This window comes from Rhineura floridana, chromosome 2, assembly GCF_030035675.1.
Source record: "Rhineura floridana isolate rRhiFlo1 chromosome 2, rRhiFlo1.hap2, whole genome shotgun sequence".
NCBI classification, from domain to species: Eukaryota; Metazoa; Chordata; class Lepidosauria; order Squamata; family Rhineuridae; genus Rhineura; species Rhineura floridana.
The window spans coordinates 61,816,156-61,840,388 of NC_084481.1; the positions used below are offsets into that span (position 1 = coordinate 61,816,156).

The 24,233-nt window shown below is 40.8% G+C and overlaps 1 protein-coding gene across 2 annotated transcripts in view; it reads right to left on the reverse strand.

Moving 5' to 3' along the window:
• ACVR2A (activin A receptor type 2A) overlaps positions 1-14,918 on the reverse strand; it is a 97,432-nt gene extending 82,514 nt beyond the window's left edge. The window contains exon 1 of one of the 2 annotated variants that reach the window (XM_061608849.1): positions 14,797-14,918. In XM_061608849.1, the coding sequence (XP_061464833.1) occupies positions 14,797-14,833 (37 nt within the window). In that variant the 5' untranslated portion in view covers positions 14,834-14,918. Of the gene's footprint in view, positions 1-12,891 lie in introns of both variants that reach the window. The other variant, XM_061608848.1, reaches the window with a different exon arrangement.
• Between the last annotated feature and the right edge of the window lie 9,315 nt (positions 14,919-24,233).

Below are 24,233 nucleotides of genomic sequence, written 5' to 3' on the forward strand. Positions count from 1 at the left end.
AATACCAGTTGCTGAAAGCACACAAGGGGAGAGTGATCTTTGCACTCAGGTCTTGCTTGTGAGTTTCTCTTGAGCAACCAATTGGCCATTGTGAGAACAGGATGCTTGGCTAGATGGGCCATTGGCCTGATCCAGCAGGCTCTTCTTATATTCTTATGTGTGAACAAGAACAGACCGCAGCTGCAACACATGTGAAGAAATCCCACTCAAAACAGTAGGTCTCCGAAGAATACAAGCACAAGGTAATGCCATGGATTCATTACATCATGAAGATGAAACATCTTGCCTGCTTAGATCTTTCACATCAGGACAATTTAAATAACTGGTTTAAAGGGGGGAGGGAGACAAAGTTTCCAACTTTCTGATGCATTTATTTTTGAACATGCGTACTAATTATTTACCATAACACACACACACAAAAACAAAAAGTACTGCCATTATTACATACCAGCATAATACAAAATCTCTGGTCATGCCGCCCACATGCCTTCTACATTAAAAAAATCTGTTTAGGAGATACTTGTTACTGTTTCTTTCATAATATGGAAAACAACAACCACAACCATTTATTACTTGCCCTTCACCCTAAGGTCCCAGGGTGGTTTACATCAATTTTAAAATACACTATTAAAAGCAATTAAAAACAACAAAATAAGATGGGTTCTAAAAATACATGTCTCAAGTATCAAAGGCCAGGATAAAGAAGTGCGTCTTCAGCATTTGCATAAAACTGTACAATGAAGTTACCAGACTCAGGTTACCAATTACCCAAGTCATTTAGTGCTTTAAACACTAACATGAACACCTTATGTTAGGGCCATAAATGAAATGGCAACCAATGCAGCTGTTTTAAAACAGGAGTTATATGAGATCTAAAAGGAACCCAAGCCAGCAATCTGGCTGCTGCAGTGTAGACCAGTCGAAGTTTCTGAGTCGTCTTCAAGAGCCCCATGTAGACCATGCTGCAATAAACAAATCTGAAAATTACCAAAGCATGGGGTACTGTGGCCAAGTCAACTTAAATGTTTGTACTGTGTGACTGGCAATCAAAATATTTAATATTTGCACAATACAGAGGATTGCATCCAAAGTCATGCAAGGACTTCCGCTTGTACAATGGAACTTCCCCTCTGTCTCCTCCCCATGTGCCCCCCAAATCTATTCCAGGGGTTCCTCAACCACCCAGAGCAGATTTGGGGGTGCAGAGAAAGGAGAGAAAGGTGACATTCCATTGTACAAGCTTAAGTCCTTGTGCAAATATGACTTCATTGTATATGACCCATATATAAACCATGATCTGCAATCAAATTGTCAACCACAGTCAAAAAATATGGTTTGAAGTGGATTTGTAAACCATGTTTTCTATTACGTGATAGAAAGATCATAAATTACAGCCATCATTCCAACTCCAGAAGCTACTGCACAAGGGAGCCAAAAAAAATGTAAACTTACAAAGCTACATGGAAAAGGAAAGCTGACATAACTGTTCTATTTTATATTTGGAAGCTCAAACCAACTGAGTCCATTGTTTGAGAAGGATCACAGACTCCATTTTAAGTTATTATAAGGACTTGTAAACAATATAGTTTTCCAGTTATGGCTATAAGACTTCATGTTACTGGTCAAATTGCTGAGGATGCACAATGGCAACATAGTAAATCTGTTAATCTACTGAAAACCTATGCTCAAAGTATAGCACATAGAAAACATATTCATGCACATCTCTTAAATAACAACACATCTTTTTCAAAGCAATATAGAGCTAACTGCAAATTTTTAGTGGCATACTGCCTCAGGGAGAAGCCTAGGTGACTGCCATTTCTTTTGGTGCAAGTGCTGGCTATGGTCCAAACCCCATACATTCCTAAGTGTACTCTACCAAGTTGTCACACTGAAAGCCACATCCTCCTAAAACACTTGGAACCTGCAGCCAGACCTGCTTAGACAGAGGATCAGAATGGACTTATTTAAATTAAAGTGATTTCATATCCACCTAGAAGCTGTAGCAGGTAACTGAAATAATTGATTTAATGATTTCCCATTGGTACGTTATATATTTCCAACACAGATTGGTGATTCATCACCCCAGTTTACCTGGATTGCAGGCCTGATGAAGCCCACCAAGCCTTTTGTGCTTGCCTAGCAATTCCTATCCAGTGCAGATCATCATTCCAATCTCCTCCAATGTTACTTGAGTGCCTGGGAAACACTGGAGGTGCGCAAGATGCAACACAACAGAGTGGAGCTCTTCTTCCTGTTTCTAGGGTGCTCCAAGCAATAGCAGGTAGTGATTCAGTGCCACCCAAACTGGAAATGGTAAATTGAGTCATGTAACATTGCATCATTGGGCAGAGCGGTTTAAACATCTGTCCAACACAATGACCGGGGGGGGGATACTCTCTGCTCCCCTGCTGATCTGTAAGCATCAACTGAGAAATGGGACAGTTCCTGTCTAATGTGCATGCACTGCAGTGCGTGCATGCAGGTGGCTATGTCCATTCTTGGCTATACCAGCTGCAGTCAGCCCTGCATTAAACAACTAAAACATGCTAACTTACAACTAAATATTTATTCCGTTAAAGTGTTTATAGTCTATAGTTTATAGACAACAGAATAGATACACTCATCACATCAAATTGGCACACATTACCATGCAGCAGCACTTTGGCAGTGTAGATCTATTTATTAAGTTTATATCCCACCTTCCTTTCATCATAGAATCCAAGGCGATATACGCGTGGTTCCCAGTGGTCTCTCATCCAGCCACTGACCAGACTAAGACCTGCTTAGCTTCAGCAAGCCTCATGTGCTTTTGGATCATGCCCTGGTCCTAAATCAGGAGTGCAGAAACCAGTGGCCTTCCAGATATTGTTAAGACTCTGGATGACTAAAGGTTCTCCACCCCTGATCTAAACTAGGGGTCGCCAACCTCTTTGGACCAGCAGGCACATTTCAAATTTTGAGAAAGTGCTGTGGGTGCCAGCCACAAAGTAGCTGCAGTGGCAGGGTGGCATAAGAAAGTTAGAGAGTACAGCCACAGCTCTCTTCCCCTCCCTCCCTGACAACCTAATAATAGTAATAATAATAATAACAACAACAACCTCGTACTTGCCATGAGGATGTGCACACACACAATGTGTTGCTATCTAACAACAGGGAGCATTCCCTAGTACCAGGAAAAATACACAAGATGGTCATGCCATTCCACTCACTCTCACACACAGCACATGCACTCTCTACACATATGCCACACACGTGTACGCATCTCTCAATCACACACGTGTGCTTATCTCTCAATCACACATATACGCACTTCACACTGTGCTACACCCCCACTCTCTCTGCCAAAGTGCATCTCTCTCAGACACACAGAGCATACTAAAGCACACACATTCAGAAGGAATGTGAAGGAAATGCCTGCTATTTCCAAAAAAATCCAGATATAAGTACATGCACATACATGTACATACAATAAACAAGGGTCACCAACCTGGCACCCATGGGCATGGATTTGGTAATCCCCGATGTAAACAATATCAAACATAAGCACGTTAATATACTAAAACAGCTCATAATCTCAAAAACTCAGCATCACCACCTCTCAAAAGAGACAAAGAAAGGCAGCCAGTTACAGAGTAGACGTTCAAGTCCACTGAAAAGCCTGCACTGTAGGGACCAAGTCTAATTCATTTGGGAATGAGTTTCATAATCCTGAGGCCACCACTGAGAAGACATTTTCCCTCGTGCCTGTCAACCTAAAATTGATCTTACTGGCAGTCATACAACAAGGGCCTCTGCAGTCGATCAACATACGGCCAGGATCATATGGATGAATGCAGTCTAAGACAGCCTAGGCCCAAACCATTTATATAATTTACACTATAATAGAATAGTTCAGATGATAAGAACATAAGAACCCTGCTGAATTAGGCCATTGGCCCACCTAGTCCAGCATTGTTCTCACAATGGCCAACCAGATGCCTATGGGAAGCCTGCAAACAGTTAGTACATGGAATAGCTGACTTCTCAAAACTTTTTCTAAGTATAGCTATGTGTACTTTTGAAAGAGAATGAAGAGCCCAAGCTGCAGGGAGTTGCAGGTGGGGAGAGTGCTGTTTTAAGTTCAGGTTCTGTTTGCAGGCTTCCCATGGGCATTTGGTTGGCGAATGAGAGAACAGGACGCTAGATGGGCCTTTGGCATAAGCTAGCAGGCTTTAACGTTCTTATGCACCTCTAGGCTTTAAAGGTGTCCTCAGAAAGCTGAAATGGATGCAAAATCATATAGGCAGCCACTGCAGCTGGGTCAAAATAGGAGAGGTTTCCCTGCAGCCAGTCTTCATCAGGAAAATTGTCTCAGAATTCTGTACTAGTGGAGATTCCGATATGGTCTTTAAAGGCAGCCCAACAGAGCGTAGTACAATAGTAACAGGGCTGTGGAGTTGGAGTCGTGGAGTCGGAAGCAATTTTGGGTGGAGTTGGAGTCAGAAGCAGTTTTGGGTGGAGTCAGAGTCAGAAGAAATGTACTGACTCAGACTTCAAAATAAAATTAATATTTTAATATTAATATTAATTTATTAATATTAATACATTAGTATACATTTGCCATTTATGAAGGAGTCAGAGTCGGAGTCAGACAGTAGAAAAATTAATATACATTTGCCATTTATGAAGGAGTCGGAGCCGGACAGTAGAAAAACAGAGGAGTCTGAGCCGGACAGTAGAAAAATAGAGGAGTTGGAGTCGAAGGTTTGACATACCGGTACTCCACAGCCCTGGTAGGTAAAAGAGTCATTTACACTAAGGCCAAATCATTGTTAGAGAGAAGTAGATGCTACTGTCCCACCTAGGAATCAAGCAACAAACTAGGATCCAGGAGAAACCCTAGGTATGTAGGCTATAAATCTTATCTTTTAGGAGGAGTGCAATCCAAGTCAGGAAAAGTAAAATAGCCCTCCAGACCTTGGCTGCTCCACTAGCCTAATTTCTGCATTCTCTGGATTAAGCTCAATCTTCTTAACCCCCACCCACTCCAAAATCATATTTATTCACAAGATTGAACCAATAGTTCTGGATTTGTTAAAAATAAAAATAGAGCTTGGCATTATTGACAGTGATGAAACAACACTCCAGACTGGCAAAAGATCTCTCCAAACAGCTTCACATAGAAGCCAAAGAGCATTACATAAGAGATGGATCCTTGTGGTACCCCCCTCCAAAGACTGCACAATGGGAAGCACAGCAGTAACCCAATGCCACCTTCTGGCATCAATGCATCAATTATTCCTATGGAATGCCCTCCACGGAGAGGCTTGCCTTGTGTCCATATTATGGACTTTTGGGTACCAGGCGAAGGCCTTCTTGTTCTCTCAGGCCTTTTAATCTCAATCCATCCACTTTTTAATCTCAGTTCATCCACTGCTTCTGTTTTTTGCACCAAGTTTCCCCTTGGTTTTAAAATTGTTTTAGCTGCTTTGTTTATGTCAATTTTAGCTTGGTGGTAGGTGTTTTCGTTTGCTTCACTTGGTTTTTGCTGTTGTGAGTTATTTTATCTTGGCATTGCTTTTATTGTGAATTTTTTATATTTCATTTTTATGTGTTTTTCATAGAGAACTTAGTTAGATGGGTGGCATACAAAATTAATAAAATGTAAAAAAGATGTAGGAGCAGAAACATTGCCAAGCTCCTAAAAGTTGTGAAGTGCCATGCACAGCTGCAAATTGAGGTTCAAGCTAGAATCATGCCACCCTGGGCTTTCTTGGGAGGAAGTGTGGGATATAAATTTAATTAAGGAATGGTGGGATATAAATTTGCCGCGTGGGCTCCTGCTGGGAGGAAGGGCGGGATAATTTATTATTATTATTTTGGTTCTCACAAGCCCTACCAGCTACTACATTTAGCACAATATTGGGAAAAATGGAAAAAGCTATAAAAGAGAACTGAACGTTACATTTCTAAGTACATGGACTGTGTGCAATATCCAAAGAATAAAACTCTTTAAATAACTCCAAGATGTGGTAATAGAAGAAAATCTTAAGTAGGTTCTCCACTGAGAAATTTAAAGAGGAATTAATAGTTGATTGTGGCTTAAGTTTCTACCATGCTGTTCCCAAAGTTAAAATTCAACCTTGTTCTTAACAGCCAGACAGGCTTACTTTGTACCATAATATTTATCTCATAGAGACCACGTTAAGCTTTAAAGCCACAATGCAAATATCATGTCAGAGCATTTTGATTAATTTATATGGCTTTGAACAAAATCATCATGCATGTCAATCCATGACTGGACATTATAAATACAGATGATGTAAGACTAGAAATAATTTAGAACAGACTACTCCATCCAACCTGAGGCCCTCCAGATGTTGTGAATTACAGTTCTCATCATCCCTGCGCACTGGCCAGGCTGGCTGGGGCTGTTGCAAGTTGGAGTCCAAAACATCTGAAGGGCAACAGGCTGGGGAAAGCTGTTCTAGAAATTAGTACAAAATTAACCTCCTAAAATCTATATTCAAGACTGAGCAACAAAAGTTATGAATTATAAATGTTAAAAAGGGAGGGGTGTAAGAATTTGAAGTTTTCATTCCCCTTCAAAAAGAAGATTGATTCTAACCATGAAGCTGAAAGCATAGCAAATTTGGCTTCATTACAGTAATACCTCAGTTAATGAAGTACATGCGTTCCTGGACATCACTTCTTTAACAGAAACTTTGGTACCAGTGGTAGGAATAATATGGAAAGAATAGGAATAGGTTCCTACACCACAAAAAAGAAGAGCACTTCAATATATTTCAGCAAACTTTTTATTTAAAACTAACAATACGCATGTCTGAAATGAAGCAACCAGGCCAGGTAAGCCTGGCATACAGACCAATTGAAGGCTTCTTCTAAAATGCATCCAGGGATGGCTGTCTTGCCTTTTTTAAAAATAAGAACAATAATAATTAAACTTTATTTCCAATGCAAGCCAGACTTACTGTACAATCATAAATTAAATGTAGCATCTTGCTATAGCAATCTAAAACTTTGAGCACAGTTCTCCTCTCCATACAACTTGAGCAGGCAGGCAAGGAGCAGCCGCCACCACTACTCTGTGCTTGGTCTCTCTCTTTCTGCCATCCTCTCCTACACTCAAACAGACATATCTGCAAACAGTGCTTCCAGGGCACCCGAAGCACTGATTACTGCAGAGATGCCTGTGCCACCTGGCAAGGAGCGCCATTTCAGCCACATGTGAGAGAGCTGCCTGCAGCAGACACAATCCAGTAGACAAGGAGCCACATTCTGACTATGTCAGAGTGTGTACCTGCCCCCCAAAAGACTTTGTTAAAAGGAGCTTCCTCCCTGGAGGATTTGTTAACTGAGGTATTAAAGTATATCTACCTTCTTCTTTTTGAGGCACCAGATCAGTAGGAGAGCCAGTGTGGCATAGTGGTTAGAGTGTTGACCTGGGAGATCCAGGGTGCAAATCCCCACACAGCCCTGAAGCTCACTGGGTGACCTTGGGCCAGTCACTGCCTCTCAGCCTCAGAGGCAGGCAATGGTAAACCCCCTCTGACTACCACTTACCATGAAATCCCTATTCATAGGGTCACCATAAGGTGGAATCGACTTGAAGGCAGTCCACTTCCACTTCAGATCACAGTACTCCAAATTATATTTTTTCACAGTGAACATCACTAAAATGGTGCAATTCTACACATGCTTACTCAAGTAAGTACCACAGTATTCAGTGGGGCTTACTCTGAGGTAAATGTGCAAAGATAACAATCTAAAAGAGCAATTTTAATTCCCAGCTGGGAGCAGTGGCACTAAATGGAACTGCAGCAGCCAAATCCCTGCTGCTCATGCTAGTCAGGGTAGAAAAAGAAGAAGTCTGTAGAGTTGTTCATTTTGTGCCAGCTCCAGGCTGGTACAGCACAGAGACTTAGATAAGGGCCATCATCAGTAGCTGGACCAGCATAGGAACCAGAGGATCCCTGGCCAGCCCAGTTCCACTCACTTTGCACCCCAGAAATACCCCATTTGGAGAGGGATTTCTGTTTTGCTATCGCTGGCATGGATACCACCTGAGGTAGGGGCCACCTCCAGGTGAAGCATAGTAGAGCTAGATAAAGGGACACCTCTATCACAACCAAGCCCCCTCCAGCACAGTGAATCAATAGTTTGGCTTGCTCTAAGTCAAGAACAGAAACTGAGCTTCCTCCAACTTTTAACTACAACAAAAAATGCTACATTGCCTAGCAGTTTCCTGGGAAGGGGACGCTAGGGAAGCAAAAGTCTTGTCAAATGTATAGACGTCCCCAGAAAACTGTTAGCAATGGTAGTCAACAACAGAACATACAGCTTCCTGTATTCTACCCAGAACTAACACATTTTATGTCTTTAACCGGACCAGTAGACAATGAGGGGTCTGTGAAGACTTTGTGCTTCCCTGAAGAACTGCTGATTGCCTCCTAGAGTGACTCTTCATACCAAAAACCAATTCCTAATTTTTCCAGAAACCATGACAACTAGAGACCATTACAGAGAAAGATGGACTTTAATAGACATCCACTGTCACATAGTCTCTACTTCTAGTGCTCTGAAAAAGATCTTCATCATGTTTTTACTTCCGTAAAACACTCAAGTAAAATGTTTAAAAACAACCTGTACAAAGGGTGCATTTTGCAGATCTGCATATAACTGAAAACAGGTTCAAAGTTATAGATATATGTGCTGCAAGAACTCAAATGTTTCCATGTAAATTTGGAAAGGTAAAGAACAAGGACAATGCTCTCAATTTAAACTGAAATCTGAACCTCAAGGCTGTTGAAAGTTCTATTACCATGTGGTTTCTCTTACAGCTATATAATAGTAATGCTTTACCTCATAAAAAAACCAAAACTTCAATATGTATGTTGACAAAGAGGATCAAAAGCTACACTAGTTACGAACACTCAAGCTTTAACAGTTCAGTACCTAGCATAGTAATCCATGAAATCCAAATGCTTTGGGCATTATTACAAAAACAGCAACATACAGAAATACCTTCAGCTACAACTGCATTAGGCAGAGATAATATCTGAGAACTACCAAATATTTTATGACATATATATATGTTTATGGTATATCCAAAAGAATAATTAGCCAGGTTAAAACAGTACGATTTGCTCTTCCTTAATGTACATAAAAACAGGTCAGTTTTACAAGATGTGCATCAACCAATGCTTGAGCTCATCAGTTATAAACTGTTATGAGAGTCAGCTAATAATAAACAGCTACACTTATACATATGAAGACAAATTCATGATAACCACAATTTAGTCTAAGCTCTATGGCTGTTGATAGAAACGTTAATTCCTTTTAAGATATGGAAATAGCAACCTGCTCCATTTTGTATATTCTAATAAAAGATTGCATCTGCCTCATTTTCTTTAGCTGTAGCTTGACTCCAAACATACGAATCTTGCGTTCTAGATCTCTGTAATACCTGGAAGGGGGGGGGAATCAAAGTTCTTCCCAAAAAAATGCTGTTAGGAATATGTAATACAGTAGACATAAAAGAATGTAGTTTCACCATAACACCATCTTCGCTCTTCTCTAGACAGAAGTAGTATTCAATGCTAGTCCTACTTAGAGTAGACCCATTCGTTTATTAATTTCAATGGATCTACTCCAAGCAGGATTTAACTGAATAGAACCCATGGCATTCTCAAGAACTTGGCTGTCACTGGCCTGTCACACTAAGCACTCTAAGGACAAACGTCTGGAGAGGAATTTGCAGACACTTACTTTGCTCATCCCTGGTCGTTCTGCTGCTGCACCAAGCCATAGTTGGGCTTAGCATATCAAGCTTGTTGTTTAGCTCTCTCCAAACTAACCATGAGCAATAACCAAGGTTTGTCCCACAATTTACATCTTGTGGTTTGTCCGGGAGAGCTAAATCACAAGCTTGTAGCTTGTCTAGGGGAGTTAAACCATGAGCTAAACAGGGTTCAGAAGACACTGTAAGCCAAACCATGGCTTAGTGCAACGGCAGAATGACCATGAAGAACCTAAGCAGCTGCAATATCCTCTCCCAGAGCCCACATGTTCACACTAAGTCATGGTTTGGCTTAGCATGAGGTGCAAACCAGGGCACTGTCTTTGGTAAACTTTAAATGGTTTCTTATGCACGTGTGACGGATGGGTAATCTGCAAAATAGGAAGGCTAAAGCTCCTACAAGTGACATTTTGTGTGTTTTTTTAAAAAAAACTCTAAAAAACCATTTTCAAGTTTTGCTTCTTACAAATTTCAGGCTTGACAACTAGTAAAAGTGCCATATAAAAACCCAGTCTACATTAAATAGCATGGTAGTCTTTACCTTTTCAGACCCAGGACCCAAACATGCATTTGGGGACTCATTTCTTAATTTTTTGCCATATAATTGTATGGTGGTAGTGCTGCTGTTGCAACGCACCTAAAACTTCTGAATGAATTTCCAGCTATTCACAGCACTTCAACTACAAGACAAGACACTCTTCCACATCATTACTTACACTAACACTAGTTAAAAGGCTGCTATCATTGCTGATGCCATTCTCTCAACATTAGTTTTCTGAACTTGTCTCCTCTGGGGCCATGAGCTACTAAGTTTACTACATACTTTTACTTTTCTCTCAACTCTGTGGGTATGTTATAATACATGTAAACTGCATCAAACATTCTGTAGATTGTAAAAGGGAAGGCTATTTGTTATACATATTGAGTAATTATTCTTAAGTAGGTAAGATTGCAACCCCACCCTTTTGCATCCCGATAATTGCATTTACTCAGAACAAAATCACTGTATGTTTTATAACTTCCCATTAGTATTTAACTAAGTTAACACTGCAGCATTACATTTGGTGCGAGACAACAGGTCATTCTTTTTTCTCTGTATTTGTAAAAAGGCAGTGCCTTGGTTCTTCATAGAACAGCACTATATCCAATAGGGAGAAACTGCATAAAGTACAAATATCTGAAAGGTGTTTTTTCTAAACCAATATCCATTTCTGGAAGCTCTATGTTTACAACAGGAATTAAAAAACTTAGTAGTAAAGGACTAAATTTCTGTATGACGTTGGTCAATATGTTTGAAGACAGCAGAAAGGGGCTAGGGCATAGTAGGCCATCTATTCAGTTAAGTAACTTCAGTAATGTTCAATAATTTCCCAATAATTCTAAACAATTTTGTTGTTTAGAAAAAAAAATCAGTCATGCCTAGCTTCATAACAAGACTAACATGGAAGAAATCCACTATGTCTACAGTATGGTGAGCACTTTTATATGGCCAGTCTAAATGTTTTTACGAAGTACTAGACACTCCATCATTTCAGTTACAGTACATTTGTTGCACTGGTCATTATAAAATGAACACTTTAACCTGAGTTGTTATGTAGGTTTCTAATAGTTTATCCTCAATGTCACAAATCTGTTAGGAATGCCATCCTAAAATTGTTTTCTTCATGGTAGCTTTTGTATTCATGAACTAGAGTCACTTGAGGAACTCCACACAGGGATGGCCTTTTGATGCTTTTCTGACCAGGGAACTGTGCAATACTAAGCAAGCTTAACCAAGAAGCACGTTCCAATAGTTTCATGTTGAAATCTGAGGTTCTTAAAGAGTGTCCTGTGGTTCCCTTGGAATGATGTTAAACCATAGATAGAAGAGATTAAAAAAGCAGACTTTGATTAAAGTTGATAAAATGCAAACAGAATCTCTACATTTTCTTGCTTCTAGCTGAAGTATTATGTTTATAAGCAAAATGCTTAGGAACTGAATATTCTAAGCAATGTTTTAATAGGAAAATTTAAAACTGTTAAAAACTGAGTTTACCCACAAGGGTGTCATTTAAAAATTTATTTGAACTTTTCATTTGATGTAACTGTTTAAGCCAAATCATAACTTGTTTAGCTATGTTGCCTTTAAGCATCTCTTCAGCCTCCAGCACTGATCGCCATTTCACAGCAGTCACCCCACACAGAATAGATCGATAATATTACAGACACAAGACTAGACTGTATCCATTTAATAACCGCAAGAAAGTGTACCATTCAGCAAAATCTGACAATCTGACACATACTGCACAACTACTGGAGAGCAAGGCCTAGCTAATGAGGGAAATCAAAGTAAAATCATAACCAGATATGTCAATTATGAAATCTATTTCACTTTTCAACTAACACTGGATGTATGTACCCAGGAAAGTACGACTATGAAATGCATATTTAGAGAAGATAAAACCAAGAATAGCCATACTATCCATTACTAGTTAGTCACAGTACTGTGCATAAAGTAGCTCCTCCAACCACTGCTTGCTGCCCGAAAAAGCATTTTTCTGTGACCAAAACCTGATCAAACTTATTTCTTATACTATAATGAAAATATTCTGTCACAACACTTTGGATTTACCATTTTATTCTAGCACACACTACCCACTTGGCGACCATTAAAGGATTTTAAAACCCTAGAACGTACCGTGTGAACACTACTTTAAAGCTTGTATCTCTCATCTAAGAACATTCAACACAACTTTCCAATGATACAGTATTTTTCATACTAGCATAGCAACTATTGAATTTTCAAAAGGGGAAAGTTGTGAGTATTACAACCATGTTACTATAAAGCTGACAAACATGAAAGCATGGCTAACACCCCAAATTATTAGATGGCATACTAGTAGTTTGCAAAATATCAGTAGTAGTAAAGCTCAGTTGTGGTATTCCAAAGAAAACATATCATGTAGTGTCACTGCTGTTGACAAAGAAAGAGCTTAATGTACAAAACTTAAATCCGAATCTGCATTTTTAATCTAATAAATGATATTGCAATGCAGTGTTAAAAATGTTAAAATACCAAAGGCTAAGCAGAAAAAAAACCAAATACTTACCTGAAGAACAAGAGATAAGAAAAACAGCAAACACCAACTTTGTAGCAGCTCCCATTTTCCAAACAGTTGGAACTTATATGAAGATATTCTATATATCCAGTTTCCTAGGTCCTCCAAATATGAAAATCCCTTTTCACTTTACTAATTTTTTTCTATGGTAACATATTTGAAAAGTAGTGTCCATAAGATTAAAATCAGATTTCTATACTGTCAGCCTATCGAGGTCTTCCTCAGCAGACTCTCCACCAAAGGGATGTATACATTTGGGAACATACAGGCGTTTAGCTTCTGTTCAAACAGTAGCAAAATTCAATTCAGAAGAATCTATTAAGCACCCAGTTTAAAAAGTCAACAGTAAAGGAGTTGACTGCTAAACAAATTGCCTTGGAACATTGCTCTCTTCACTATGAAACCTGTAAGATATCCCCCAAAAGTACTGGAATCAGGCAAGACACACACAGATATTAGTAAACAATACTTTCGTCTTCACGCCTCTTTTCCGGTATGTAGTGTCTGGGTGAGAGATAGTTCCATCTTAGTTTCAAGTGTCAGCACAAACCTGTTTTCAACGGAATGGGCAATAGTAAGTTAATCCATTATTTTTTTAAAAAACTTTTAAAGAAATTTGTGAAACACTGGAGTTTCCCAGTAATAATGCTGAGACCAAACAACAAGGAAAGGCCAGAAACCAGAGTTTATCTGCCCTCCACAGAACCACAAATGCAATCAATCTGATCTTTCCTTATCTAGTGAATGCTCATTTCCACTTTTTACTTTCAGTCTTTTCTCTTTGTCCAGTAGATTGTATATTTCAGACAGTCGTTTTGCCTTAAAGAAAAAAAATCAAACTCTGAATGAAGAGAATCCCCCCAACCTATATGATCCCCTCCCTTAGCCTATACTTAATTAAAATATCCTTATATTTGGTATTTAAAACCACACAAAAGTGATGGAGGGGATACCGTGGCAATACTGCTTCCACCTACGGGGGGGGGGGCAGGGAGAGCGACAGAGATTAGTTTTTGACTGATCTAAATACACTAGTTAAAATAACGACTGAAGAGGCTCGGGAGAAATCTTTCCCGAAGTGGTGGTGTAAGAGGTCTCAAAAATGGATGAAGCGATGCTTTATAACCATGGTGATCACATGTGGGCAAATCGGTCTTCTTTGAGTGGCTAGGCTGGTGGGTAAGTATGCACGATCTTTTCTCCTCGATTTGTAATATGCTCTCCCAAGCTTGATAAATGTGTAGACGGCTACCTCCTCTTCTTTTTCCCTCTTCCTTCCCTCCAACTCTTCATGGGATCACCATTTCCCACAGAGTCCTCTTCGGTCGTTGTAGAGGCAAGACCCTCCGTATGCGACTTGGCTTTTGTTTCTCTCTCTCTCTCTTCCTCCCTCCCTCCTTCCTTTTTCTTCTCCTCCTCCTCCTCCTCCCTTTCTCCCTTCCTTCCGAACCGCAGCGAGTAGACGAGAGTGGGGCGGGCGAGGGCACGGAGCCTGGTCAATCCTCGCTCGCCTTCTTCTCTTCCCCTTGTGCCTCCCACACAACGTACACCGAGCGAGATCTGTGCAGAAAGAGACAGAGAGGCGCAGGAAGGCGGACGAGAAACCTCTCTGTCCTCCCCCCTCACCTTCTCCTAGCTTTTCTTCCCCGGGTGCGAAGAACCTGCTGGTCCTGCGTCCAACCCTCGGGTCTTTTGGCCGACGGCGGAAACGCTGCTGAGCCCAACTTTGTGTCCGCGATAATGAAGTTGAACAGCTGCCGAGGAGGAGATGGGAGGGCCGAGTCGAGATTTTTCCTCAGACCGTCGACGGAAGAAGAACGGCAAGAAGAGAAGGGGGAAAGAACCGGTTTTATCGTCCCCCAGACCCAGCTGGCAGCGCTGAATGGCCCTCCCTACCTTGCTGCGCCCCTGTGGTAATTTCATAGCTACCCATTCACTTGCGTGGTGCGGAGAACAGACCCAAGATGGCGGTGCCCAGGCGATTGTTTTTGTTTCCTCTCCACCTCGCTTTTTTTTTTAACTCCCTCCCTCCCCCCACCAACACTCTGCTCGCGCGCGCACGTCCGCGATCTCATTTCCTCAGCTCAACCAGTCCTAACAGCTATCGCTTCGTGGGCGTGCGTGCGCGCGGCAGAGAGCGAGGGGGAGGAGCTTGATTGGCAGCTTGCGCTAGCCAGTGAGAAAAAAGAAGGGGGAAAAAAATCAGCCCGAACGAAGGAGGCTCAGCTCCCGCATCTTATTCTAACTCCTCCCCTCAGTTGGGCGGGTTCGGCCACGGTGTTCCAACTTTTGGGGTTTTACAGGCGCAGAGCAAGGAGAGATGTGACTCGGGGTTGAGTTACAATGAGGGGTTATTTAGCTTAATTGCACACTGTTTACTAGGCTACATAATACAGTACGCAAATCCCATTTAGTTCAATGCTTTTTGAACCGGACTTAATGACATAGGATTGTATACGGAGTGGGTCGTGTAATCCGAACCTGTGTGTGTTTCCTCGGAAGTCATGCATACTTTCAAGATAACGTGCCCATGGGATTGTAGTCTTTATGTGGGATTAAGGCGGCGATCCTTAAGCACACTTATTTCAGTGGGACTTCCGAATAAAAATGTATAGAGTTGTTTGAGTGGACGAATAAGATTCCTCTCATTTCCTTTCTTTTTATGTGCGCTTCTCCCATCCTTGCATGTAAATTATGGGCAGTGGAGCCGTTACTATATTGATAAAACAAATAGCGCATTCAGGCTACTAGCCTATATATACACACATTTACTGGGGAGTTAAGGTTCACTGAACTCAATGCTGCTTACTTCTGAGTAGACACATAAAAGGTTTCACCACAAGGGGCTTAAATCATGGATGTCTAATTGCATAATTTTGATTATTAAATACGTTTTTTTAAAATGTCAAGGTTTTGTTTGATTTGTGGGTGTTTCTTTTGAGCCAACAACACTTTTTTCTTAAGATTTTACAAACTAAATGTAGGACTGATTATGTATTTTGCTTCAATACAATTCTGTCTTTGTGTTGGGGGTGGGGTTTACAATAGGCAAATCCACATTTATTATGGATGGAAATAAAAATCTATAAGAATGTTAAATAAATAGCAACTGTACCCAGAGGACTATTTTCTCAGAGAGCTTATATTCTGCTCATATTATGTACATGTTCCTTATATTTGAAATGGGGGGGTAGAGGATATTTGTCTTTCTAGATGATACCTCTTATTATAAGAAGCAGTAGATCTATTAACTTATTTTCTGACCCATCATAGAAATATCTCAACTTTTCTCCTCCTGAAATTTACCTGGTAACCTTAACTCAATCATTAAACTGCGATCCATGGAGCACTGATGAACTCTGGTGTGCTATCTGATGTTCCTTGAGAAAGATATAGGTGAAGACAAATGAGGCCTGCAAGAAAACAGTGCTCCTTAGGAGTTTTCTTGTAGTGTTGCCCAGGGCAGGTCCTTCTTTGGGAAGTGGAATTTAAGGGGGAAAGGATATATTTCTCTCCCCTCTGAGGCTGCTATGCATAGTGTTAGTAAAGGACGCTGGGCCCAATGTCCTGTAGGACCCTGCAGAGTTGCGTAGCGGAACAGAGTTTTAAGCGAGCTTGTGTGTGTGTGTGTGTGCGTGTTTGAATCTTTGCTAAGATTCTGCCTTCCCTGCAAATTAGTCAGACAGAGGCTTTAAGCTTTAAAATAAGAAAACTACTTTATTCTGGAAGTACATGTTTGATAGGAAAGAGTCCTATATCTAGCTAATTAGCTAGGTTGGAGCAACAAGCACTGAGCCCAGTACTCGCCCTCATGCTGGAGGAGAGGGAGAGACAAAGGAATATGTCTGCTGCCCTCTCGAGAGAAAGAAAAAGACTGGGAAGGAGGGAAGGAACTGGGATCAACATCCTCTGCATATCAGTCTAGCAGGAAGGAAGAGACAGGAGATCAAAAGACAGGTACAGCCTAGCAACTAAGAGGTCTCCTCTCTAGCTACCCTTTTTAACCCCATGCAGCCTCAACTCAAGTTGGAGTTGAACCTCATACATTCCAACGGTTAGAGGGGTCAAGTTAAGGGCTGGGTACTAGTTCCAAACCTGACAATTTCATTGCTATATGGGGGGGAGGGGTAACTAGACAGTTGAAAAGAAAAAAGGCAGCCTTTGGACAGTTGAAAAGAAAAAAGGCAGCCTCTGAAATATGAAAAGGGAGATTTTTAACCACATGGCAAACATCAGTCCGACCCTAATACCCTCCTCCTTCTCCAGGATACCTGAGCAAGCAATTTTTATCTCTTCTCTGGCCCTTTATTTTTATCCTTTCCCCACCTCCTCAGCTAATACTCTGTTTCTCAATGGTACTCAATCCTATTTTCTATTTTCCCTCTGCCTTATTTTTCAAGTCACAATCTACCATTTGAAATCTCAATCACAGAATAAACTGATAGATTTACATAGTGGTTTCTACACACACATGCACCCTTTTATTTTTTTCTTTTCTTTTTGCTCCCAGGGTAGAAGTGAGAACTGCGAATGGAAATGAAATGGACTGCCTTCAAGTCGATCCCGACTTATGGCTACCCTATGAATAGGGATTTCACAGTAAGCGGTATTCAGAGGAAGGTTACCATTGCCTCCCTCTGAGGCTAGTCCTCCCCAGCTGGCTTGGGCTTGCTCAGCTTGCCACAGCTGCACAAGCCAGCCCCTTCCTTGTCCACAACTGCCAGGTGGGGGCAACTGGGTTCCTTGGGACTATGCAGCTTGCCCACGGCTGCACAGGTGGCAGGGCACGTAACCCCTGAGCCACTCACTGTGGCGGTGATCTTTAGCTGGCCCTTGACACCCAGGAGACACGAGCGGGGATTTGAACTCACAGAGTCTGGACTCCCAGCCAGGCTCTCCTCTCAGGATTTTAGTGTAGTTGTAATTGGACCCCAGTGTGTCCACCCTCCCCTCACACACAAAAGATAGCAGCAAAAAGAGTGACTATATTTGGCATTGAATGTGAACCCATAAGTTTCCCCTCAAGAAAGTGAGATGAGTTACTTTAGAATTTATTATCTCTCTATGTCTTCCAAATGTCTTTGAAGTTCAGAGGTCCTTGCAGAACCATCTTGATTTTTTAAAAAAAGTATTTTTCCTTTAATTTGCAATCTTCTATATTTTTGGGTACCTATGCCCTGAATATGTAGAAATCATCCAAGTTCAGTATTCGAAGGAATTATTCCCAGCTAAAACTCAACATCTTCTAAGAACATAAGAAGAGTCCCACTGTATCAGGCAAAGGCCCATCTAGTCCAGCATTCTGTTCTCACAGTAATTAACCCAATGCCTATTAAAAGCCCCCACAAAAAATATGGGTGCAACTGTGCTCTCCCCACTTGAGATTCCCAGTATATTGCCTGTGTCAATGAAGGTAAAACATAGCCACCAGGGCTAGTAGACATTGGTGTAGCTGTACTGAATGTTCAGAAGCCATTGCTAGGTTTGTATATGTTCCATTTGTTAGAGTGCAATCCTAATCCTACTTACCTGGAAGTAAGCCTGATTGAATTCAGTAGGATTCATGTTCTTTTGTTTTTTGTTCCGAGAATGCTACTACATCATCTTACGATTTAGATAATACAGTGTTTTCTCATTGCTATTATTATTTTCATTTTTAGATATGCCTATGTATTAAATGCATAAAAAAATAAGGAGGAGAAGAACGGGGGACAACAGAAAATATTTGAACAAAAATAGTTAATTTATATCTTAATTTATTATATCTGTATAATAAACTGAAAAATAAATGGGAGAAAAAAGAGATGAGAAATTATTAATCAAAACATCTTATTTATTTATTATAATTATTTTTACCCCGCCCTTTTCCCAAAACGAACTCACGGCGGCTTCCAGATAAAAGCACACACATAATTAAAAACATACAAAAGTCTAGCTTAAAATCAAATTAAACAATTTACAGTATTAAAACCATTCATACATACAGTTAAAATAATTCAAACTCAGTTTAAAATAATACAATTAGGCAACAGCAATGCAGCACCCTTCAAGACCTGTCCTTAACAGCTTTCAGTTCCAAAGGCTTGTTGAAATAAAAAAGTCTTTGCTTGCCGATGGAAGGACTGCAAGGAGGGAGCCATTCTTCCTTCCTTAGGAAGGGAGTTCCAAAGCCTCGGGGCAGCCACCGAAAAGGCCCTATCTCGTGTCCCCACTAGTCGTGCTTGTGAGGACGTAGGTATTGAGAGAAGGGCCTCTCCTGGGGTTCTCAGGGCCCGGGCAGGCTCATATAGGGAGATACGGTCTGACAGCCTGGACCTAAGCCATATAGGGCTTTATAGGTCATCACCAGCACTTTGAATTGTGTCTGGAAACAGAGCGGCAACCAGTGGAGCTTTTGTAACAGGGGAGTCGTATGGTCCCTGTAACCAGCCCCAGTTAACATTCTGGCTGCAGCACGTTGCACCAACTGAAGTTTCCGAACAGTCTTCAGAGGCAGCCCCACGTAGAGCGCGTTACAGTAATCTAAACGGGATGTAACTAAGGCATGTGTCACCGTGGCTAGATCAGATGGCTCAAGGAATGGGCGCAGTTGGCGCACTAATCTTAATTGTGCAAATTAGACATAAGTCTCAATCTATCAATCAAACTATACTGTAACTTTTTTCAAAAAGAAAAAGAAACAGGAAAAGTAGAGAGAAAAAGAAGAAAAGGAAGAAATAATGAAGGATAGGAAAATGGGGAAGAGAGAGAGGGAAAAAGAAAACAGAGGAAAGAAAGAAAGAAAGAAAGAAAGAAAGAAAGAAAGAAAGAAAGAAAGAAAGAAAGAAAGAAAGAAAGAAAGAAAGAAAGAAAGAAAAAGAAAGAAAGAAAAGCAGGCAGAAGGAATAGGAAGAAGCCAGAAATAGGTGGGGAGGAAGAAGCTTCTTAAATTATTGCAAACATTGTAAGGATAAATACTTTGACTTTTTCATTCCAGTACCTTAAAAATAAAGTCCAACTTTCTATGAACTTATCAGTTTGGTTCATGGCTTCTCTTCTTATTTGTGTCATTTTAATAGGTGTTATCACTTGCCAGATCTTTTCAAACTTCTTTTAACTTAGGTGGCAGCCTTCCAGCTTTTTGCAATGCACATTCTTGCAGTTGTTAAAAGTGTTGCAATCATTTCTAGGTCTTCTAATTGAAACTTGGGTTTCAGGTAACAAAGAAGAACCATTTTTGGAGTGTGGGGCAAGTTATAGCCAGTGCTTTAATGTATTGTTTTGAGAACTTCCTTCCAGAATTCTTGCAGCTTGTCGCATTTCCAAAAGATAGGCAGGTAGTCCTCTCTCCAAGATCCACATCTCCAGCAAGGAACACTTGCTTGGTCTGTTTTAGCTAATCTATATGGAGTTAAGTACCATTGGTAGACATTTTTTAAAAAGTTATCTTTAACACTGAAATTCAATAGAACTCACCGCTGAGAAGACATGGTTAGGATTGCACTGTAAGATACTAGAACACTATTAGCAAGGGTTAATTCTTAGGGCAACTGGAACTGGCATGGAGTATTTTGAACTCGTGTCAGTTATTCTCATGGTAACACTCACAAATAATGGCAGCCACTTCTTACAAGCCTTTCAAGTAGCATTCCACATAGAGGCTGTATAGAAGTATCAACCCTGAATAGTTGGCAAATATCTTAGTAACACAAACCTAACAATGCATTCACTTTCCCTTCTCTCAGTGCATTCATTTTTTTCCAATGGAGTACATACAGTACAGTGCACCAGAGTGTGCAAGGAATTGTATTTTAATTCAGAAGGCTTTCAGGCTGTCTTATGTAATGGCCATAGTGCAAGTATATGCCAGCAAGCAAAATTGATAATTTTGGGCACGACGTTGCAAAAGAGTGTCCTCAAATATTATGCTGATCATTGAAGATAGGAATTACCCAGTTTGGCATTTACTTGCTTTTTGGCATTTCAACTGGCCTATCTTTATGCCTCAATTCTGACAGCTTTTTGTGCAATTGAAAACTCAGAAAGTCACCTAAAACATGTTTTCTTGCCTTAGCAAAGCTCTTTAGTAGCTGATCCCACTGTAGAATCCTACAGTGAACAGGAGATAAGCAAAATCTCTCAGCGTTTCATTGAATCTGGTATCAGAATCTGCTAATAGGATGGTGAAACGTCCATCTTCTTGACTGTATTTCTCTATTTTATAAGCACTGGCATGGTATAATAGTGTACATTTTAATCCAAGATCATACTCAAAACAATAATATAAATAAGTGCTAAACAATGGGCAACAGATTATGAAGAGAAAAAGCAACCCAGAAGGTTTAGCATGTTTTTAAAAGTATGTTTCTCCTTCCCCCATCCCAACTTGACACAGCTTTTGCAGGATTATGCAGTTCTGGAAATAACAGGATATATTGGAGCATCTTGGGTGCTGTAATTTCTGCTGGGGAGCTTAGAATGAATTGCAAATATTAATTAAACCTTACAACATCCTGTTTAACCTGTAAGTTTTTATATTGTTCTATCCAAACACTGAAACTCAACTTGTTCTACAAGTTTATAATACAGACCCATCAGGCTCAGCAGCTTCAAAATGATTTCCTTGACGTTTGAGTTGAAAATTACGGGCACAGATTTATCAAGATTACCATAAATCCCATACAATGTATGCCACACATCACTGAACCTTTTCATTTTGGGCTGTTTGTTTTCCTCTGTTCAACGTAAGCAAATAAAGGAGTTTACTGTTTTAAACTCTTGTTCTTGCAATTGTACTGAAAAATAGACTCTCCAACTCGTATTGCATTCCTGACAAATGCAAAAGTAAGCGTGGCTTTTTCCAGAAGCCATCTCTGCTGATCAAGTTATAATTATGTGGTTGCTGCCAATGTGCTAATAACGTTTGACAAGATACCAAAGATGCTTGGTGTTATAGAAATACTGCATTTCCAGTATATTAAAACAAACATTAAAAATAGTTTTAAAAAACAGCTACTATTAATGTTTTCCTAACCATTTTAGCAACAATATTCAGAATGTATAAGTAAGCTAGCAAGACAATAGACAAAAGCAAAAGCAAAACTAGTCATCAGGATCACTATGGATGTCTGGAGCTTGTTCATGAATAAGAAGCAGTCAGTTCCTAGAAGTATAATTTGCTTAACTGAAACTTGCCAGTTTTTCATATATTGTGAATATTCAATTTTAGAACAGCAGTTAATAGTGTCACATGAGTACTCCTGTTTCAAGAGTCATAGGCCAAACCTGCAATCATATACCCACTTACCTGGGAGTAAGCCTCATTAAATTAAATGGAACTTACATTAGAGTAGGCAATGATGCAATTGCACTGTAAGGAACATCTCTGTTCTGTATTACTGTTATTATTATTTGATTTATATCCCACCCTTCCTCCCAGCAGGAGCCCAGGGTGGCAAACAAAAGCACTAAAAACATTAAAACATCATAAAAACAAACTTTAAAACACATTAAAACAAAACATCTTCAAAACATTACTTTAAAAAGCTATCAAAACATTTCCAAGATTAAAAAATAAAGTTTTCTTTTAAAAAAGAAAGTTTAAGAACATATTAAAAAGCAATTCCAACACATGCAGACTGGGATAGGTCTCAACTTAAAAGGCTTGTTGAAAGAGGAAAGTCTTCAGTAGGTGCCGAAAAGATAACAGAGATGGCGCCTGTCTAATATTTAAGGGGAGGGAATTCCACAGGGTAGGTGCCACTACACTAAAGCTCCATTTCCTATGTTGTGCAGAACAGACCTCCTGATAAAATGGTATCTGCAGGAGGCCCTCACCTGCAGAGCGCAGTGATCAACTGGGTATATAAGGGATAAGATGGTCTTTCAGGTATCCTGGTCCCAAGCTGTATAGGGCTTTGTACACCAATGACCAATTTATTTATTTATTTATTTTATTTCATTTTTAAACCGCCCATAGCAAATAGCTCTCTGGGCGGTGTACAAAAGATTAAAAGTACAGAAATACAAAATATCACAATAAATAAACTGAAACAAAGAGATTTAAAATTGTAACATTAAACGCATTAAAATGCCTGGGAGCATAGCCAGGTCTTAACCTGGCGCCGAAAAGATAGAAGCGTCGGCGCCAGGCGTATTTCTTCGGGGAGGCTATTCCACAATACGGGGGCCACTACAGAAAAGGCCCTAGATCAAGTAACTGTCCTCCGGGCTTCCCGATGGGTTAGTACCCGGAGGAGGGCCTTAGACGCTGAGCGAAGTGACCGGGTCGGTTCATAGCGGGAGAGGCGTTCCACAAGATACTGCGGTCCCATGCCGTGTAAGGCTTTATAGGTCAAAACCAGCACCTTGAATCTGGCTCGGAAGCAAATAGGTAGCCAGTGCAAACGGGCCAGAACAGGTGTTATATGCGCTGACCGGCTGGTCCTCGTCAGCAGTCTGGCTGCTGCGTTTTGCACTAGCTGAAGCTTCCGAACTGTCTTCAAGGGCAGCCCTACGTAGAGCGCATTACAGTAATCCAACCTAGAAGTTACCAGAGCATGAACAACTGAGGCGAGGTCATCCCTGTCCAGATAGGGGCGTAGCTGGGCTACCAACCGAAGGTGGTAGAATGCATTCCTTGCCACCGTGGCCACTTGCGCCTCCAGAGACAAGGAAGGATCAAAAAGAACCCCAAGACTACGAACCTGTTCCTTCAAGGGGAGTGTAACCCCATCTAGAACAGGGTGAACATCCACCATCTGGGCAGGGAAGGCATTCACCAACAGTGTCTCAGTCTTGTCTGGATTGAGTCTCAGTTTATTAGCTCTCATCCAGTCCATTATCGCGGTCAGGCAGTGATTCAGCACATCCACAGACTCACCTGTAGAAGATGAAAAGGAGAAATAGAGCTGCGTGTCATCAGCGTACTGGTGGCAACGCACTCCAAAACTCCTGATGACGGCACCCAGAGCTGCATGTAGATGTTAAAAAGCATGGGGGACAAAACCGACCCCTGAGGGACTCCACAATGGAGAGTCCAAGGAGTCGAGCAATGTTCCCCAAGTACTACCTTCTGGTGACGATCCGCCAAGTAGGAGCGGAACCACTGCCAAGCAGTGCCTCCAACTCCCAACTCCGCGAGTCTCCCCAGAAGGATACCATGGTCGATGGTATCAAACGCCGCTGAGAGATCAAGGAGAATCAACAGAGTCACACTCCCTCTGTCCCTCTCCCGACAAAGGTCATCATACAGGGTGACCAAGGCTGTTTCAGTGCCAAAACCAGGCCTAAAACCGGATTGAAACGGATCCAGATAATCAGTCTCATCCAAGAGCACCTGGAGCTGACCGGCA